The 20,410-nt window shown below is 41.9% G+C and overlaps 2 protein-coding genes across 5 annotated transcripts in view; both read right to left on the bottom strand.

The window, feature by feature from the left end:
• The window catches only part of LOC139581378 (protocadherin alpha-C2-like), a 208,163-nt gene extending 199,107 nt beyond the window's left edge, over positions 1–9,056 (bottom strand). For 2 of the 4 annotated variants that reach the window (XM_071411058.1, XM_071411070.1), the window contains exon 1: positions 6,535–9,056. In XM_071411058.1, coding sequence (XP_071267159.1) covers positions 6,535–8,895 — 2,361 coding nt within the window. In that variant the 5' untranslated portion in view covers positions 8,896–9,056. Of the gene's footprint in view, positions 1–173; positions 2,712–6,534 lie in introns of those variants that run through there. The other 2 variants (XM_071411056.1, XM_071411068.1) reach the window with 1 other exon arrangement.
• Positions 3,486–6,069, bottom strand: LOC139580254 (protocadherin alpha-8-like). Its single transcript, XM_071408805.1, has one exon. The coding sequence runs from the start codon at positions 5,877–5,879 to the stop codon at positions 3,486–3,488; it is 2,394 nt and encodes a 797-aa protein (XP_071264906.1). The 5' UTR covers positions 5,880–6,069.
• Positions 9,057–20,410: the final 11,354 nt, after the last annotated feature.

Here is a 20,410-nt window from a genome sequence, read left to right as displayed (position 1 = left end):
ATGACCTCAACCGCACCAGCCATTATGCACAGAAATGCCGTTTGTAGAAAAAGGAGTGTTGCTGGGGCCTGGTTATGACTCGTCAACTATTTTAAGAGATGTATCATCATATTTCCCAAACACCCATATAGGCCAAAAACAAACACATAAGATTATAAATGTACAGCGTTTACCTCTCCAGAAGCACTCCTCCTGTGTTCAGGTACCACTAGAGTATTCCCATTGCTGCCCGGGACTATAGTAGAACCTATACTCATTCTGGGTCCAACTAACATGTACCGTTTGTCTCCGGATCTGTACTGGATGCTGTGGCACAGTGTCCCGTCGTAATTCACATCTTGTAAATACTTGGAGGAATCGTCTGGGGTATTGGAGCACTGCATTACAATCAACACGATGATACTGATGATAAAAAGTGCTGAAACTGAGCCCAAAGTGATGATCAAATAAAATGTAACGCTGTTCTCCTCCTCGTCTTTTACTGCGCTTTTAACATCAGAAGCTGCAAAAGCCTCTTTGGGCTCCACAACGTTGATAATCACAGTAGCTGTTGCTGAGAGTGAAACGTTCCCATTGTCTTTTACCAGTATGACCAGTTTATGCTCAGCCTCGTCGGTCTCTGTGAATGACCGAAGTGTCCTTATCTGTCCTGTATAGCGGTCCAAAGCAAAGAGACTGTGGTCAGTAACTTCCTGCAGTGAAAATAATAACCAGCCGTTATATCCTATATCAGCGTCATAGGCTCTCACTTTAGTCACCAAATGGCCTGCGTTCATATTGCGGAGAATCTCCTCCACACCTTCAGTGGAACCGTTAGCGCTGACTGGATACAAGATCACTGGAGCGTTGTCGTTCTGATCCAGAATGAACACGTTTATTGTGACGTTGCTGCTTAGTGACGGAGTTCCAGAGTCTGTAGCTACAACTTGGAATTGGAACATTTTGAGAAATTCAAAATCGAAGATTTTTAAAGCGGAAATATGACCATTATCAGAATTGATATTCAAGAAAGATGCCATATCATTTTGTGTCCCTTCACCTCTAACAATGTGATATGAAATCGCAGCATTTTCATTCAAGTCTTTATCTGTGGCGCTTACAGAGAATATCGATTCACCACGGGGGTTATTCTCCACTAAATACAGTTCAAGTGGGTTTTGGGAGAATTCTGGGCTGTTATCGTTCACATCTGATATCTGGACGGTCAGAGTTTTGAATGTGAACAGAGGAGGCTGACCACAGTCAGTGGCTGTTATTGTGATGTCATAATGGGAGACGAGTTCTCGATCTAATCGCCCTTTTGTGACGACAGAATAGGCATTGTCCTGAAATGATGGTTTTAATTCAAATGGGACGTCCTCAGATATTGTTAATAGGACTTTGCCGTTGTTACCGGAGTCTGTATCCGTTACGCTAATGAGAGATATGACTGTTCCAGACTTTGAGTCCTCGGATATCATGTTAGACAGTGACGTCACCTCTATTTCTGGTTTATTGTCGTTTACGTCCGTTATCTTGATGACAACTCTACAGTCGACTGATAGAGGGGGTTGTCCTTTGTCAGAGGCTTGCACTGTTAATTTGTAAACCTCATTCTCTTCAAAGTCTACTGGACCTATGACACGAATTTCACCGGTAAGACTGTTCAAATTAAATATGTCATGAACTTTGCGCTTTATGTTTCTACCAAGTGCATATTCAACTTCACCGTTTTGACCTTCGTCTGTGTCAGTGGCGTTTATGTTTAAAACGGTTGTTCCAATAGGTGCATTTTCCTGGATAGTAACAGAATAGATATCTTTACCACAAACGGGTCGATTGTCATTGACATCAACAACTGTAACCGTAATATTTAGAGTACCTGATCTCGGGGGATTGGCTCCATCTATTGCTGTTAAAATGAATGAGTGGTTTGTGCTTTGTTCTCTATCAATAGCCTTCCTTAAGATTAAAAACGGAACTTTGTCTTCGTCTCCATTATCAATTAATTCCAATTCGAAATGAGGATTACTACTTAATAGGTACATACGCACAGAGTTCAATCCAACATCTGCATCCCGTGCGGTCTGGAGTTCAAAGCGCGTATCAGAAAGGGTATTTTCCGCTATCTCTAAGTGCAGATCCTTTTCAGTAAAACTGGGCGAGTGATCATTAACATCCGTTATTTCTACACCGACATAATGAATCTCTAAAGGGTTTTCAACAGCGATTTTCAGGTTTATCAGACAAGCGCCGGTGCCATCACAGAGCTCCTCTCTGTCGATATTCTTATGAACATACAAGACGCCATTGTTCTGATTAACCTGGAAAAGAGCGTCCTTAGATCCAGAAACGATACGAAACCGCCTCTCCACCAAAGTACCGACGGCAAGACCCAAATCCTTAGCAACATTTCCAACAACGGCTCCCTCTTCCACCTCCTCTGGAATAGAGTACCTTATCTGAGCCGAAACCTGCTCTCCGAAGCACAGCAGCAGAGAGAAACGCAGAGCAACACACCAGTACTCCCATCTGCGCCTTTGTCCTCCGTCTCCCATCGTGAAATACACAATTATGCACAATCCTCAATGAAAAAAAATATAATCCTAATATTCAGATAGACAATTCGTTATTATCCATACTGTATCCAATATTTCAGCACCGGAAAAGAATAGGGTTCTCTCTGTCCAATATATCAGGGTTTTCGGATGTCTGCTCAGCTCTCTTTAGAACAAACCAAATCAGATAGAAGCAGAACAAAACAGCCCAGAGAGGGGCAGGGTCTATAGTACATAGCACCAGACAGTATCATTGTGCTACACTGGCACCCTGTGGGCTGGGATTCCATCCACAATTATATGAGCTCCGAGAGATTACATACTGTAATGAAACAGCAGGGAGTAGGTCTCGAACCCTCGACCTTCTAGCCCGAGGTCCGGCGCGCTATCGACTGTGCCGCAAAAGTATGGTCGTGTGGCAGAGTCGATTTCCGCGCTTATAAACCCAGGGTCGTTACACTACTCCCTCCTTTCAAAGAGCGCGTCCTCGCGCTAGCTTGCGACTCTACGTTTTACAGGAACGCGCTCACCGGCCAAGCACACGCACTGTCGTGGATGCAAGGTCCGATCACTTCTGACACCAATGTAATGAAACAGCAGGGAGCAGGTCTCGAACCCTCGACCTTCTGGCCAAAGGTCCGGCGCGCTATCGACTGTGCCGCAAAAGCATGCTCGTGCGGCAAAGTCGATTTCCGCGCATATAAACCCATGGTCCTCACACTACCAATAAATATGCATACATTAGCTATCAAATAACGAGGACAAATGGAGATGGAAGTTGAGTAGATACATTGCAAAATAACAGGAAACGCAAGTATGGTAGTAGTCTAGCATGCTCTCTCCAACTAATTAAGGGAGTTTGAAGTTCAGCACTATGGACAGCAACCACGGCAGCTACTTTGCCTATGTACATTAGCCACGGACCAAACATGATCAAAATAAAATACATTATGGAGAGTAAAGGTTAGGGTAAGTTCTTACCTCTCCAGAAGCTCTCCTCCTGTGGTCAGGTACCACTAGAGTATTCCCATTGCTGCCCGGGACTATAGTAGAACCTATACTCATTCTGGGTCCAACTAACATGTACCGTTTGTCTCCGGATCTGTACTGGATGCTGTGGCACAGTGTCCCGTCGTAATTCACATCTTGTAAATACTTGGAGGAATCGTCTGGGGCTTTGGAGCACTGCATTATAATCAACACGATGATACTGATGATAAAAAGTGCTGAAACTGAGCCCAAAGTGATGATCAAATAAAATGTAACGCTGTTCTCCTCCTCGTCTTTTACTGCGCTTTTAACATCAGAAGCTGCAAAAGCCTCTTTGGGCTCCACAACGTTGATAATCACAGTAGCTGTTGCTGAGAGTGAAACGTTCCCATTGTCTTTTACCAGTATGACCAGTTTATGCTCAGCCTCGTCTGTCTCTGTGAATGACCGAAGTGTCCTTATCTGTCCTGTATAACGGTCCAAAGCAAAGAGACTGTGGTCAGTAACTTCCTGCAGTGAAAATAATAACCAGCCGTTATATCCTATATCAGCGTCATAGGCTCTCACTTTAGTCACCAAATGGCCTGCGTTCACATTGCTGGGTATCTCCTCCACACCTTCAGCGGAACCGTTAGCGCTGACTGGATACAAGATCACTGGAGCGTTGTCGTTCTGATCCAGAATGAACACGTTTATTGTGACGTTGCTGCTTAGTGACGGAGTTCCAGAGTCTGTAGCAACAACTTGGAATTGGAACGTTTTGAGCGTTTCAAAATCGAAACTTTTTAGAGCGGAAATAAGTCCGTTATCAGAATTGATATTCAAAAAAGATGCCATATCGTTCTGTGTCCCTTCTCCTCTGATTGTGTGATATGAAATAGCAGCATTTTCGTTCAAGTCTTTATCAGTGGCGGTTACAGAGAATATGGACGCACCGGGGGCATTATTTTCCACTAAGTACAGCTCAAGAGGGTTTTTGGAGAATTCTGGACTGTTATCATTCACATCTGATATCTGGACGCTCAAAGTTTTGAATGTGGACAGAGGAGGCTGACCACAGTCAGTGGCTGTTATAGTGATGTCATAATGGGACACGAGTTCTCGATCTAAACGTCCTTTTGTGACTATAGAATATACGTTTTCTTTATATGATGGCTTCAATTCAAAAGGTATATTTTCTGATATACTTGAAATCACTTTACCATTAATACCAGAGTCTTTATCTGTGACACTGATGAGAGAAATAACAGTTCCTGGTTTGGACTCTTCAGACACTGTATTAGAGAGGGATGTTACATCAATGTCTGGCTCATTGTCATTAATATCGATTATCTTTATGATCACTCTACATTCCACAGTCAGTGGAGGTTGTCCTTTGTCCGAGGCCTGAACATCTAGTTTATACACCTCTGTGTCCTCGAAATCCACCTCACCTTTAACTCTAATGTCTCCAGTTAGCCTATCCAGTTCAAAAATATCATAGACTTTTCTCCTTAAGGTTTTACCCAGGCTGAACTCAACCTCACTATTACTTCCTTCATCTGGATCAGTTGCATTTACTCTAATAACAACTGTACCAACTCCAACGTTTTCTTGTATCCTAACATTATATGTATCTTGACTAAAGACGGGACGGTTATCATTACTATCTAGAACAACAATTGTAACATTTAGAGTTCCTGATCTTTGAGGATTACCTCCATCTATCGCTGTTAGGAGAAGCGTATAGTTGTGGTTTTGTTCCCTATCTAGCGACTTCTTTAAAACTAAAAACGGTATTTTGTCCTCATCGCTTTGCCGCACATCGATTTCAAAATGATCGTTAGACGTTATTTTATAGGTATGAACTGAATTCATCCCAACATCAGGATCATGAGCTGCATGTAATTGGAACCGTGTACCTGGAGGGGTATGCTCAGCTATCTCAAATTTCTGTTCCTTTTCTGGAAAATTAGGTGAATTATCATTCACATCTGTGATTTCTACACCTACATAATGGACTTCTAGCGGGGTTTCAACGACTATTTTAAGGTCTATCAAGCACACGCCAGTGCCATCACAGAGCTCCTCTCTGTCGATATTCTTATGAACATACAAGACGCCATTGTTCTGATTTATATGGAAAAGAGCGTCATTAGATCCAGAAACGATACGAAACCGTCTCTCCACCAAAGTACTGACGTCAAGACCCAAATCCTTAGCAACATTTCCAACAACGGTTCCCTCTTTAACCTCCTCTGGAATAGAGTACCTTATCTGAGCCGAAACCTGCTCCACGAAGCACAGCAGAAGAGAGAAACGCAGAGCAACCCACCAGTACTCCCATCTGCGCCTTTGTCCTCCGTCTCCCATCGTTAAACAGATAATTAAGCACAATCCTCAATGAAAAATTACAAACCTACTGATCAGATGGCCAACTCGTAATGATCCATACTGAATCAAATGCTTCAGCACCGAAAAATAATACACCTATTATCTGACTATCGTATACACGTCTTGTTCGGGTGTCCACACCAGTCTCTCAGTGTGTGAAACCAAACGGCCCAGGGAGGGGTAGGGTCTAATCTACAAAGTACCAAACTGTCTCCTTATGTTACACTGACACCATGTGGTCCGGGATTCTTGTCCACCCAACAGGCTACGATGAGCTCCGTGTGTGTCGTCTGTATCGAATCCAGTAAATACGCCGATATCAGTAAAAATACAAATAAAATAACGAGTACAGATAAAGGGGTGTTTAGATAGGGGAGGAAGAGAAACATACTAAATCGAAGGAATGCACAGGTAAATAACAGATAATACACCTCAGGCAGTAGCCTAGCCTAGCATGCACTCACCAGCTAACCTAAGACGTGAGCTTGGAATTCAGCACCATGGACAGCGCCCCCTACAGCGAGTTTGCGTATGGACATTACGCACAGACGACAATATGCGAGCACACACATTCACTCAAAATATGTCTCTTTCTCCGACTTAATAGGCAGTAACGGATAAAGACAGTTCTTACCTCTCCAGAAGCTCTTCTCCTGTGGTCAGGTACCACTAGAGTATTCCCATTGCTGCCCGGGACTATAGTAGAACCTATACTCATTCTGGGTCCAACTAACATGTACCGTTTGTCTCCGGATCTGTACTGGATGCTGTGGCACAGTGTCCCGTCGTAATTCACATCTTGTAAATACTTGGAGGAATCGTCTGGGGTATTGGAGCACTGCATTACAATCAACACGAAGATACTGATGATAAAAAGTGCTGAAACTGAGCCCAAAGTGATGATCAAATAAAATGTAACGCTGTTCTCCTCCTCGTCTTTTACTGCGCTTTTAACATCAGAAGCTGCAAAAGCCTCTTTGGGCTCCACAACGTTGATAATCACAGTAGCTGTTGCTGAGAGTGAAACGTTCCCATTGTCTTTTACCAGTATGACCAGTTTATGCTCAGCCTCGTCTGTCTCTGTGAATGACCGAAGTGTCCTTATCTGTCCTGTATAACGGTCCAAAGCAAAGAGACTGTGGTCAGTAACTTCCTGCAGTGAAAATAATAACCAGCCGTTATATCCTATATCAGCGTCATAGGCTCTCACTTTAGTCACCAAATGGCCTGCGTTCATATTGCGGGGAATCTCCTCCACACCTTCAGTGGAACCGTTAGCGCTGACTGGATACAAGATCACTGGAGCGTTGTCGTTCTGATCCAGAATGAACACGTTTATTGTGACGTTGCTGCTTAGTGACGGAGTTCCAGAGTCCTGGGCAATGATGTGAAACTGGAATATTTTGAGGGTTTCAAAGTCAAAGCTCTTTAGTGCATAAATGTTACCGTTGCCTTCATTTATGTTTAGGAAGGAAGTCACGCTTTGTCCAGTGCTCCCACGGTCCAGTGAATATGTAATGGCTGCATTTTCTCCTTCATCAAAATCAGAAGCGCTTACAGAGAAAATAGGCATGCCGGGTTTATTGTTTTCAACTACATAACATGTGTAAGGGTTTTCAGTGAAACGTGGATTGTTATCGTTAACATCTACTACCTCCACTTGAATGACTTTAGTTGATGTCAAAGGAGGGGTTCCTAAGTCTTTAGCCGTGATGGTAATATCATACCGAGCCACAGACTCTTTATCAAGGAATGCATTCGTGACTAACGAATAGAAATGCCCATCGGGAGAAGGCTTCAGATCAAACGGTAAATCCTTCGGTAAAGAACAGACTACCTGTCCGTTCACACCCGAGTCCAGGTCCGTCATCCCCATTAGCGCTACCACGGTACCGGGAGGTGCGTCCTCAGGGATCCGGCTGGACAGAGAGGTGACGTCAATCTCGGGCCTGTTGTCGTTCACGTCTTCAACTCTGACGAGCACGTTGCAGTGTGTGGAGAGAGACACCGCTCCTGTATCCGCTGCCAGTATCTTCATCTCATACACTTGCTTCTCCTCGAAATCAAGGCCTCCCTTCACTTTTAGCTCTCCTGTTTTACTGTCCAACTCAAAGGGCTCAGCACCCATAGCTCTAAATTTGCCTCGCAAAGAATACTTGACCTCGCCATTTAGACCCTCGTCCGTATCAGAGGCATTCAATCGAATTAAAAATGTCCCCGCAGGTGCACTTTCCTTTACGGTTACTGTGTATTTCTGCTTGTCACACACGGGTGCATTGTCATTTATATCAGACACAATAACTGTGATATTAAGGGCTCCTGTTTTGGGTGGCTTGCCCCCATCTAACGCTGTTAACAGCAACGTGTGTTGAGAAATAAGCTCCCTATCCAATGGTTTTTGTAATACTAGAAATGGGATTTTACCGTCTTCACCAAATTCTTCTGTTTCCACACGAAAATACTGGTTGTGGCTTAAGGTGTAAGACTGCAAAGCATTTAAGCCTACATCTGAGTCGTGTGCTCCCTCCACTTGGAAGCGTGTCCCTGCCAATGCGGACTCTAGTATTTCCAAATTATATGTTTCCTCAGGGAATTTAGGGGAATTGTCATTTACATCTATTATCTCTACTGTCACTTGGTGCATTTCTAGCGGATTTTCTATCACTGCTTTTAGGTTGATGAAACACGGCGTGTTTTTTACGCACAGTTCCTCTCTGTCTACTCTGTGGTTCACTAACAAAGCACCATTTCTCTGGTTAACCTGGAAGAGCTCGTGCTTTGTTCCAGACACAATGCGAAGATTCCGGTCCGCTAGTCTCGAGGTGTCGAATCCCAGGTCTTTAGCTATATTCCCAACTGCCGTTCCGACTTTCAATTCCTCTTGAATGGAGTATCGTATCTGTCCGGAGATTCCTTTCAAATGAAGAAAAAGAAGAGCAAAATAAGGAAATGCCCATCCACCTAACCACCGTCTTTTCCGGGTTTGTATCGCCATTGTATGCTAGAAAAACTAGACTATAGGCCTAACGCAGAAATGCTCAAATCTGAAAGCACACAAATAAATTCCGTATCAGTGGATCGCACTACAAGTGTTTGTTATTTCTATCGTCTTGCCATTTAGAATAGCGCTCTTTAACGTCCGCCCTGATGCTGCTGTCTCTCTGCAGCTACTGAATGTCTCATCCCTTCAAGAACGGCCCTATTACGCGCCTCTATTACCCGTTTATGATGTAACAGCACCATCATGCGTCTGGGCACCTTGTGGTTCTTAACCTGTAGGCCAATACCGTCATGCCCTGGCTTTGAAGTAACTGTCTTTCCATAACGGATCGACCTAATTGTATCACCTCTTACAATATACTGTCCTTATTTGATTAGCAATATACTGTCCTTATTTGATCAGCAATATACTGTCCTTATTGAAATTTATTGAAAATGATATACATAAAGGGCATGGGTGACAAAAACAGTACACTAGGATTCACAGGACATGTTTTCAATGGCACAGTTAAGCAAAACCAATAATTACAAAAAACTGGCTGTTTTACATTTATACTTTGTCTTTGATCAGCAATATACTGTCCTTATCAGTGGTGGAAAAAGTATCCACTTGTCATACTTGAGTAAAAGTAAAGATACGATACATATACAAACGTATGTGGACACCCTTCAAATGACTGGATTCCTTTTTCAGCCACACGCGTTGCTGACAGGTGTATAAAATGAAGCACACCGCCATGCAATCTCCATAGACAAACATTGACAGTAGAATGGCCTTACTGAAGAGCTCAGTGACTTTCAACGTGGCACCGTCACAGGATGCCATCTTTCCAATATGTCAGTTCATCAAATTTCTGCCCTGCTAGAGCTTCCCCGGTCAACTGTATGTTCTGTTACTGTGAAACGGAAACGATGGCTCAGCCCCAAAGTGGTAGGCCACACGAGCTCACAGAACGGAACCGCAGAGTGCTGAAGTGCGTAGTGCATAAAAATCGTCTGTCCTCGGTTGCAACACTCCCTACCGAGTTCCAAATTGCCTGTGGAAACAATGTCAGCACAATAACTATTCGTCGGGAGCTTTATGAAACACAAACCTAAGATCACACAAGCCTAAGATCACCATACACAATGCCAAGCATCAGCTGGAGTGGTGTAAAGCTGGCAGTTATTGGACTCTGGAGCAGTGGAAACACGCTTCACCATCTGGCAGTCCGACGGACGAATCTGCGTATGGTGGATGCCAGGAGAACGCTACCTATGCATAGTGACAACTGTAAAGTTTGGTGGAGGAGGAATAATGGACTGTGGCTGTTTTTCATGGTTCGGGCTAGGCCCCTTAGTTACAGTGAAGGGAAATCTTAACGCTACAGCATACAATGACATTCTAGACGATTCTGTACTTCCAACTTTGTGGCAACAGTTTGGGGAAGGCCCTTTCCTGTTTCAGCATGACAATGCCCCTGTGCACAAAGCGATGTCCATACAGAAATGGTTTGTTGAGATCAGTGTGGAAAAACTTGACTAGCTTGCACAGAGCTCTGACCTCAATCCCATCGAACACCTTTGGGATGAATTGGAACGTCGACTGTGAGCCAGGCCTAATTGCCCAACATCAGTGCCTCACCTCACTAATGCTCTTGTAGCTGAATGGAAGCAAGTCCCCGCAGCAATGTTCCAACATCTAGTGGAAAGCCTTCCCAGAAGAGTGGAGGCTGTTATATCAGCAAAGGGGGGACCAACTCCATATTGATGCAAATGAATTTGGAAGGAGATGCTCGACAAGCAGGTGTCCACATACTTTTGGCCATGTCATGTATTCTAATAGAAAATCACTCAAGTAAAAGTGAAAGTTACCCAGTTAAATACTACTTGAGTAAAAGTCTGAAAGTATTTGGTTTTAAATATACTTAATTAAGTATTAAAAGTACATTTAATTTCACATTCCTTATAAGCAAACCAGATGGCATTGCCAGGGGCACATTCCAACGCTCAGACATAATTTACAAATGAAGCATGTGTGTTTAGTGAGTCCACCAGATCAGAGGCATTGTGTTTAGCGAGTCCGCCAGATCAGAGGCATTGTGTTTAGTGAGTCCGCCAGATCAGAGGCATTGTGTTTAGTGAGTCCGCCAGATCAGAGGCATTGTGTTTAGTGAGTCCGCCAGATCAGAGGCATTGTGTTTAGTGAGTGCGCCAGATCAGAGGCATTGTGTTTAGTGAGTCCGCCAGATCAGAGGCAGTAAGGATGACCAGGGAGGTTTACTTGATAAATGCGGGAATTGTATGTAAAAAGTACATTATTTTCTTTAGGAATGTAGTGGAGAAAAAGTAAAAGTTGTCAAAAATATAAATAGTAAAGTAAAGTACAGATACCCAAAAAAACTACTTAAGTAGTACTTTAACATATTTTACTTAAGCACTTTACACCACTGTCGTTATTTTACCAACAATACACTGTCCTTATTTTATCAGCAATACACTGTCTTTATTTTATCAGCAATACACTGTCTTTATTTTATCAGCAATACACTGTCTTTATTTTATCAGCAATACACTGTCTTTATTTTATCAGCAATACACTGTCCTTATTTTATCAGCAATACACTGTCCTTATTTTATCAGCAATACACTGTCTTTATTTTATCAGCAATACACTGTCTTTATTTTATCAGCAATACACTGTCCTTATTTTATCAGCAATACACTGTCCTTATTTTATCAGCAATACACTGTCTTTATTTTATCAGCAATACACTGTCTTTATTTTATCAGCAATACACTGTCCTTATTTTATCAGCAATACACTGTCCTTATTTTATCAGCAATACACTGTCTTTATTTTATCAGCAATACACTGTCCTTATTTTATCAGCAATACACTGTCCTTATTTTATCAGCAATACACTGTCTTTATTTTATCAGCAATACACTGTCCTTATTTTATCAGCAATACACTGTCCTTATTTTATCAGCAATACACTGTCTTTATTTTATCAGCAATACACTGTCCTTATTTTATCAGCAATACACTGTCTTTATTTTATCAGCAATACACTGTCTTTATTTTATCAGCAATACACTGTCCTTATTTTATCAGCAATACACTGTCTTTATTTTATCAGCAATACACTGTCTTTATTTTATCAGCAATACACTGTCTTTATTTTATCAGCAATACACTGTCCTTATTTTATCAGCAATACACTGTCTTTATTTTATCAGTTGTTATACTTTGAGTGGGAAGCCTCTATAATACCACGAATTTCAGCTTACTCACCACTATTTTTTTAAATTATTACATCCTCTATTCAAATACATTAAACATTTAGATGTGATAGATAGTACAAGTAATGCAGTCAGTGTGTCACAATATTAAAATGATAGATATCTACATTTTTGCCACTTCAGCTCTCCTAGGTTTGTCTTGTGTAGGTCTATAATGGGTTATTTGAACAACCCATCCTGTTCTGCTATTGCAACAGTAAACAGCGACACCCTATGGCTGAGAGTGCTAGGTTCATTCAGTAGAGACAATTGAATGTCTTCTTCCCCGACACATGCGTAATAGATAGTATGTTAACTGGCTGCATGGCCGAACAGTAAATGCTGACAAGACCATAACAGTCTGAGCAACCCAAATTCATGCCCCCCCCCCCCCCCCCTCTCCAATTCCTCCTCCATGTCTCTCTCCCTCCAACAGGTCATCTCGAAGATTACTGCCATGACATGTGTATTGTGAAACGGTGAGATAACGAATTTACCTACTTTTAAACGCTGCTTTATTTAGCCTAAATCACTGCACTGAATGCTTTGCAGATGCTGTATGCGTTACCCGGATGCTGCATCGGGAGCTGAGGGTCTTGTCAGAATATACAATTACAGCTGCTTCAAAGCGCACCAGGAGCCACTGCAAGCAGGCAGCGCGTTGCCATGGCAACATAGCTCCGCGAGGCATGTCGCTGTCTGCGGTTCTGAAAGAAAGCAGGCGCAGAGAGAGAGGGGAAGAGGAAGAGGAAGAGATCAGGGGGGGTGAGGGGGCAGTGCCTGCTGTAGACAATGACATCTACGGGTATGTTTTATTTGTCCCCTCTCCTAATTTGTTCTGAATTCTGTTACAAGGTTCATGTAATGTTTTTTTCCCGTTGCCCACCTTCTTAGGTCTATACCCCCCTCTTGTCGCCTTGGATTTGTCACAATGAGAGGCATACTGCTCTGCTGTCACCTGGATACAGGGGAAGGAACCCTCTCTCCGCAGAGGTGGCACCATATGTCCCAGAGTGGTGTGGCGAAAAAAAATCTGCAGCCCATATTTGCCTTATCTGGTAACCGAACTAGGTAAAACTCTGGTATAACGTGGTTCATCTGTTGTAAAAACGTTTAATACGGGCTATGATTGGACCAGACTTTTTCTAATCAGGTCACATGGTTTTAAAAAAACTCCTGGAAAAACTCCTGGCCTTGGGAAGATGAGAACCCTGTCAAACTGCAGCAACCTTGTACTTGTTCATATGAATTATATTTTAAAGAACGACTAAGGGGTTTCCTATACACAGACACAGAGAAAGCAACATGATTTGACAATAAAACTCACAGGGCTGAGCAAGCTTTATGCAGGTTTGCATCGTGTAGTCCTGCCCTATGCAACTGTAGGCCTAATAAAACATCACCTGTCACCTATTGTGTTTATTGATTCATTACAGTTAAACATTTCGGATTGAAAAAGTCTAGCTAGCCTAGTCAGCCCAATTTTGAATATAAACCAAACTTCACATTTTCTCACAAACAAATGGGCTATAAATACTTCGTTAACCCTGGCCAGAGGGACAGGGCGCGTAGTAGGCTAGACTATGCAGCTGCTGATGTTAGTAGCCTACAGTTTATCAGACTGAACATAGTCTAATTCCCATGTTATCACGCTTACTAAATAAATACCGGAGGAAAGTGGAGAGCGCGCCTTGAGCTTTGGGCGTTGTGCGTGGCACCTGCAATTTCCGTGAATGTGATTGGTCAAGACACGCAAAGAGCATGCCGCAGAACTCAGTTGTGAAGGATATGAGGTATCGGTCTAAAAAACAGCACCCTGCTCCTCTTTAAACACTTTGCGTCGCTATATTTTATTAAACTAAATCAAAAGTGGTACGTACACCTGATTGAAAAGTGCTGAGGCAAATGCCGCCTGGCCACAAGTTTCCTGGCAGCACTGCTATTGTTCAGCCAAGGGAAGATAAAGACGTCCTTGTGCAAATACACTGGAAGATTTCAACACAGTACATGCCTAGATGTATGATAGTCATGGTGTGTCAATGCATGTATAAAACTAAAACCATATTCAACCTAATCTTCTCCTAAACACTAGCCTCACACCAGACAAGAATATCCCCCCCCCCCCTCTCTCAACCGAACAACACACACACTTACCGTAAATCCCCTAAAACATACCATTCTGGGCTATGTAATTCTATCCTGCACTACCCCATCTTCACTTCCACTCTGTCACTTGATCGCAGCCCTGAGCATCAAGCCCTCCGCTGTGTGTGAAGGCTCATATACGGCCTAACATTAAGAGTCAGAGGCAGAGTGGATGGCGGCACCATGGGCCTATTGTTATGGATTTCGCAGCGACGGACAGGAACGGTGAATAGTGTTCAATGTGGTTTCTGGGGTCTCACATTCGGAACAATTACCGTTTAGTTTGGTGCAGTAGAAGGGGAAGAAACCAGACTCTTAAAAAGAGACAAGGCAACACCGGGAAACATTCTGCACTTAGCTTATGAGCTCTCCTGCGGGCTGTGTGTTGTTCGCGTGTTAGTCTGTCAGTGGCTCACAGCAACACAGCAGCAGTGTAGTCATATACAACAAGTACAGGCAACCTGGGAGTATCCGATCTGGGTCAGAAGGAGGGAGACGGAACACTCTGGAACACACCGAGGGGGTTTGTTTATCTGGCCCAGGTTAACCCGGTAAGGGGAGTTTGAACCGGGTGAAAAGTTGTTGCATTGGTTTTGGATCCGGGGTGCCTCCCGGGCGTAAGCGAGGTCCTCCACTCTGGCCGTAGGCTGAACACAATAGTGACGTAATCAAGCACGTGGAGTGATGAGTAGGATTCTGTTTTCACGTGCTAAAGGGGTGGCAGGTAGCCAAGTGGTTAGAGCGTTGAGCCAGTAACTGGAAGGTCGCTAGTTCCCTGAACAAGGCTGTTAATTCACTGTTCATAAGCCATCATTGTAAATACAAATTCGTTCTTAACTGACTTTCCTAGTAAAATAAAGGTTACATTTAAAGAAGGGATTTATGTAGATAAAAACACTTTTTCTGCCTTCCTAATGAAAACTATTTTGAAAAGTAAAAGATGTATTTTATGGAAAAGAAATGTTGTATGTTTCTGGAAGATGCACCATGCTGCCTTGTTGACAACATGACAGAGCGGCGCAGATTACTGTTTGATTTGAGAAGGGTGCTCTTCCCTCCCGGTGTTCGGCCGATGACGTGATGGGCCATTGCCCGGTTCAACTCGGGCCAGAGGGATTTTTGGTGGCATCTCCAAGACTAAAAACAAGGAGCAGTTCTGTCCTGTCCTGTCCTGTCTGAGAAAGGAAGGTTGAGATAAAAATAGGCGTCAACGCTCTGTTCCTCCAACAGACAGGATTCTTTACTGCGTTAATAATTGGGTGTTTCATAAGCAGAGTAAGTGGCTTACATAAAGTACAGTAGCCCTACCCTTGTCACACCCTGATCTGGTTCACCTGTCCTTGTGATTGTATCCACGCCCTCCAGGTGTCTCTTATTATCCCCGGTGTATATATCACCTATGATTCCTGTCTCTCTGTGCCAGTTTGTCTTGTTTGCCAAGTCAACCAGCGTTTTTCCTTGCTCCTATTTTTCCCAGTCTCTGTTTGTTTCTAGTCCTCCTGGTTTCGACACTTGTCTGTCCTGACTCCGAACCCGCCTGCCTGACCACTGTGCCTGTTCTGACTACCAGCCTGCCTATCCCCTTGTACTGTTTGGACTCGGATCTGGTTTCTGACCCCTGCATGGCCTGCCTCGAGACTGCCTATCATCTGGTACTGCTTGGACTCTGACCTGGTTTATGAACTCTCGCCTGTCCCCAACCTGCCTTTGCCTATTCCCTTTGTCATAATAAATATTGGAGCGCTACCATCTGCCGCCTGTGTCTGCATTTGGGTCTCGCCTTGTGCCCTTATAACCCTGGTGGGTGTTACACTGTGACAGTGGAGAGGAGTGGTTAACCAGCAATATAGTGGAGAGGAGTGGTTAACCAGCAATACAGTGTAGAGGAGTGGTTAACCAGCAATACAGTGTAGATGAGTGGTTAACCAGCAATACAGTTGAGAAGAGTGGTTAACCAGCTATACAGTGTAGAGGAGTGGTTAACCAGCAATACAGTTGAGAAGAGTGGTTAACCAGCAATACAGTGTAGAGGAGTGGTTAACCAGCTATACAGTGGAGAGGAGTGGTTAACCACCAATACAGCGTAGAGGAGTGGTTAACCAGCAATACAGTGTAGAGGAGTGGTTAACCAGCAATACAGTGTAGATGAGTGGTTAACCAGCAATACAGTGGAGAAGAGTGGTTAACCAGCAATACAGTGTAGAGGAGTGGTTAACCACACTGTAAAAAAAAAAAAAGGGATACTCTTATATTTAACTTTCGTTGTGTAGAATAATAGAAAATGTCAGTAAATGCGAAATACATTAAACTTCCTGTATTTTTACAGCCATGCATCCCTTTTTCACCACATTAAGCTGTAGAAATACAATAATATACATTATAAAGAAACAACAATTTTTACCATTGTTTTATGGATATTTACTTTAGTTTTACATTTTAAATGCAGATAATTATAGGAAAAACTATTTCTGATGTGTATAAACAGTATAAAACTATGCAAGGGAATGTAAAAAGAATGCTATTGTCTGTGATTGTGCTGATATTGATCACTACATTACAAATATTAACTGTAAAATTATGAGTATTTACAATACCGCAATGACAGTGAATGCATATTATTTAACAGACTGTTATTTAAATTATTAAGCCAGTTATTATTAATAGCAAAGTGTTTCGATGTTTAAGAACAGCATGAAGCTATGAAAGAAAATGTACAAATAATTACATTGTGATTTTAAAGATATTGGCTGTAAAAAAAGTTATCTTACATTAATATACTTCAAATGTTACATGTCATTCTCTTTGTTTGAGAATAATGGTCAGATGTTGCTAAAATTACAAAGATACATCTACATCCCTGGTGGCTCTGTGGCCTATCTAAGTCTGCGTTAGTTCGAATCCTGTTCGCGGCATTTCTAGAACACTTATTTAAACTATTTACGTTAAGTATTTAAAGTTGCCTACTTTTACCAGTGTGTGATTGTGCTTACATGTTTCTATGTAATGTAGGTAGACTGCATTCTACCTCGACTCTCAGGTAGAAGACCATGCTATATTGTCATTTTTCTTTACATTAATATCACCACCAGCAATTTCGTCCTCACCAGAGTATGATTCATTATGATCATTCATTATGATCCAACATTCTCTTCCATATCAGACACTTCCTCCTCTATTTCAAAGTCACCATCCTCTACATCACTCTTCGGAACTATTAAAAAGGTTAGTGTAATTAAAGACTAGTCAATATTTCACATTGAATTTTGTCGTTTCCGTTAGAAACCATTTGACAAGGATTCATTACCACTTTGGAAGCGTCATTCAAACGGCCGCGCACACAACTGGCGCCAATTGAATGCAGCAGGTAGCAGCTTGGCACACGCATTGATAGGAGAGCGGATATCTATCATACCAAGGTGAGCATTACCATCAAACTTTTGCTTAATTGTTTAACATAACGTTTAAATATTTGACGACATTGCTAGATGTGCAGCTCATTAACTTTGTGTTGTATATGCTAGCTAATATCGTGGAGTTTGTGGTTGGCTGCTCACACGTCGTTAGCAAGATAGCTAGCTAATACTACCCAAGCTAGCTACCAACCAGACCTTAGCTAGCTAGCAGCAAGCCAGATAAGATAAGCACACGTTTTTTGTAACATATCATATGTTGACAGTTAACGTTTTATTAGTTCTGAATTTTGAAGCATTGACATTCAGCTATTTAGCTAGATTGCTAGCTGCATTTCATAACCTAGTTAGCGCGCTAATTGCTAGCTAGGTTACGTTAGTTTGCTGTAAACCAATCCCACCTGATAACATGTTTTTTCTCTCTTTCCTTCAACAGTTACATGAATTGGAATTGAGGAAATAACCTGCAAAGTTTAGTTTAGCAAACTGAGTAGCTTAGCATGGAAGTACAAATAAATAATCGCTGTTGTCTCCTTTAAATTCATTGTCGTTGTAATCAAGCAAATCAGTAAGACACACTTCAGTAGTTAATTGGAACCCTAGATTAAAATCTACAAGCTACTCTTTTTCCTTTGTTGTTAAGTAAGTTAAATATAGAGAAATTGGGAATATGTAAGAACTTAAAAAGAATTGCCATGTCGTTCCTGTGGCCTCACTGTTAAAACGTTGAGGTTATGTGGATCATTAGTCATTACACCGACATTAAGCAAATGGCCAATATGTATGCTGCATGGTTAGTTGCAAATCTCAGTTTACATAATATAATGCCTTTAAAAGTCATATGCGTCATCATCATAGTCTGCTGTATCACAATGTGACACGATGCAAGGGCCGTTTACATGTGAAAATCATCATTGTCAGAAACAATGCCTTGATCTGAAGGATCTTCTTGCTCATCAAAGGTCACATGTTTCAAAAAGAGAAAAGGTCAAATGCCCATTCAGAGACTGTGGCAAAGCCTTTACATTAAAATCCTCTGTTATCTCCCACATTTCAAGGCAGCATAGGTATGCTACAGCTGCGCATGTGTCCAATTTTTCAGTGAGTTCTCATGATGATGCTGAAAGTCTGTTCAGTGTAGATCTTATTGAAGGGCCAGAGGATATACTGAACCCAGGTATTATGCAAAGTCTGTATATAAAATATCTGTATGTTTTACATTAAGTTACAGGCCAAGTATCTAATTCCCTCTATGATACAAATTATTTTTGTTTAGCGTAATAGTCTTTATGGACTTTGTCATCAGTACACTCAACATCAACTGAAGGTTGCCCTTCAGTCTAATAATAACTTGACAGAGTCAGAAATTGAAGGTGTTTTAAAGACCTTGGAGGACAGATTTGCATGCATCCTGTAGCTCTACTTAATCACCAGAATAAATGAGAAGGCATTATTTCCAGAAAAACTTCCTATGTGCATCCGAAAAGCTATTAGTTTAGGTACAGATGAAAACCGAAAGGAACGATATGCTCAGTATATCCCTATAAAAGAGACATTGAAAGGAACGATATGCTCAGTATATCCCTATAAAAGAGACATTGAAAGGAACGATATGCTCAGTATATCCCTATAAAAGAGACATTGAAAGGAACGATATGCTCAGTATATCCCTATAAAAGAGACATTGAAAAGAACGATATGCTCAGTATATCCCTATACAAGAGACATTGAAAAGAATGATATGCTCAGAATATCCCTATAAAAGAGACATTGAAAGGAACGATATGCTCAGTATATCCCTATAAAAGAGACATTGAAAGGAACGATATGCTCAGTATATCCCTATAAAAGAGACATTGAAAGGAACGATATGCTCAGTATATCCCTATAAAAGAGACATTGAAAGGAACGATATGCTCAGTATGTCCCTATAAAAGAGACATTGAAAGGAACGATATGCTCAGTATATCCCTATAAAAGAGACATTGAAAGGAACGATATGCTCAGTATATCCCTATAAAAGAGACATTGAAAGCTATGCTCAATGATCCAGTTGTTTGGCAGGAAAGACAGTAAAGGACACTACATGCACTTCTGCATGTGTTAAATTATGTTTGTGATGGATCTGTGTTCAAGTCTAATGCAGTATTTATGGACTCAGGTGTAACTAAAGCCTGTATTGTATCAAAATGCTTTTGATGTTGTTAACCCTCTTGGATCAGCAAGTAAGAAACATAATATTGTGGGGGTCTACTTTACACGGGCAAACTTTGATCCATTTTATCGCTCCAGTATTGATAATTTACAGCTCATGTTATTGTGTAATGAGAGAGACTTTAAATATTTTGGCCATGATGAGCTTTTTTTCTACAATACTGTCAGATCTCAGAGATTTAGAAACAAATGGGTTGGAGATATCTGGATATGCTGTAAAGGCAGCAGGCTTTTGCATTACTGGTGATAATTTGGGGTCTCACAACACAGGAGAATTAATTGAAAATTTTAGTACCTCCAACTACTGCTGTCGATACTGCCTTGCAACTAGAGGTTAGCTGTTTGATTTTGATGAACCTGCTGCTGCCAGAACAGTACAAAATTACAACGAGCCAGTGAAAGCACTACAAGATGGTAATGAGACAATATCCAGGGGGTTAAAATTGAACTCTGTATTTAATTCCCTCAAGCACTTTC

This window comes from Salvelinus alpinus, chromosome 7 (genome assembly GCF_045679555.1).
Source record: "Salvelinus alpinus chromosome 7, SLU_Salpinus.1, whole genome shotgun sequence".
NCBI lineage: Eukaryota > Metazoa > Chordata > Actinopteri > Salmoniformes > Salmonidae > Salvelinus > Salvelinus alpinus.
This window is presented reverse-complemented; position numbering and strand designations above follow the sequence as displayed.

Excerpts from the sequence above, each read along its gene's own strand:
- LOC139580254 (XM_071408805.1), bottom strand. The coding sequence starts at position 5,879 with ATGGGAGACGGAGGACAAAGGCGCAGATGGGAGTACTGGTGGGTTGCT.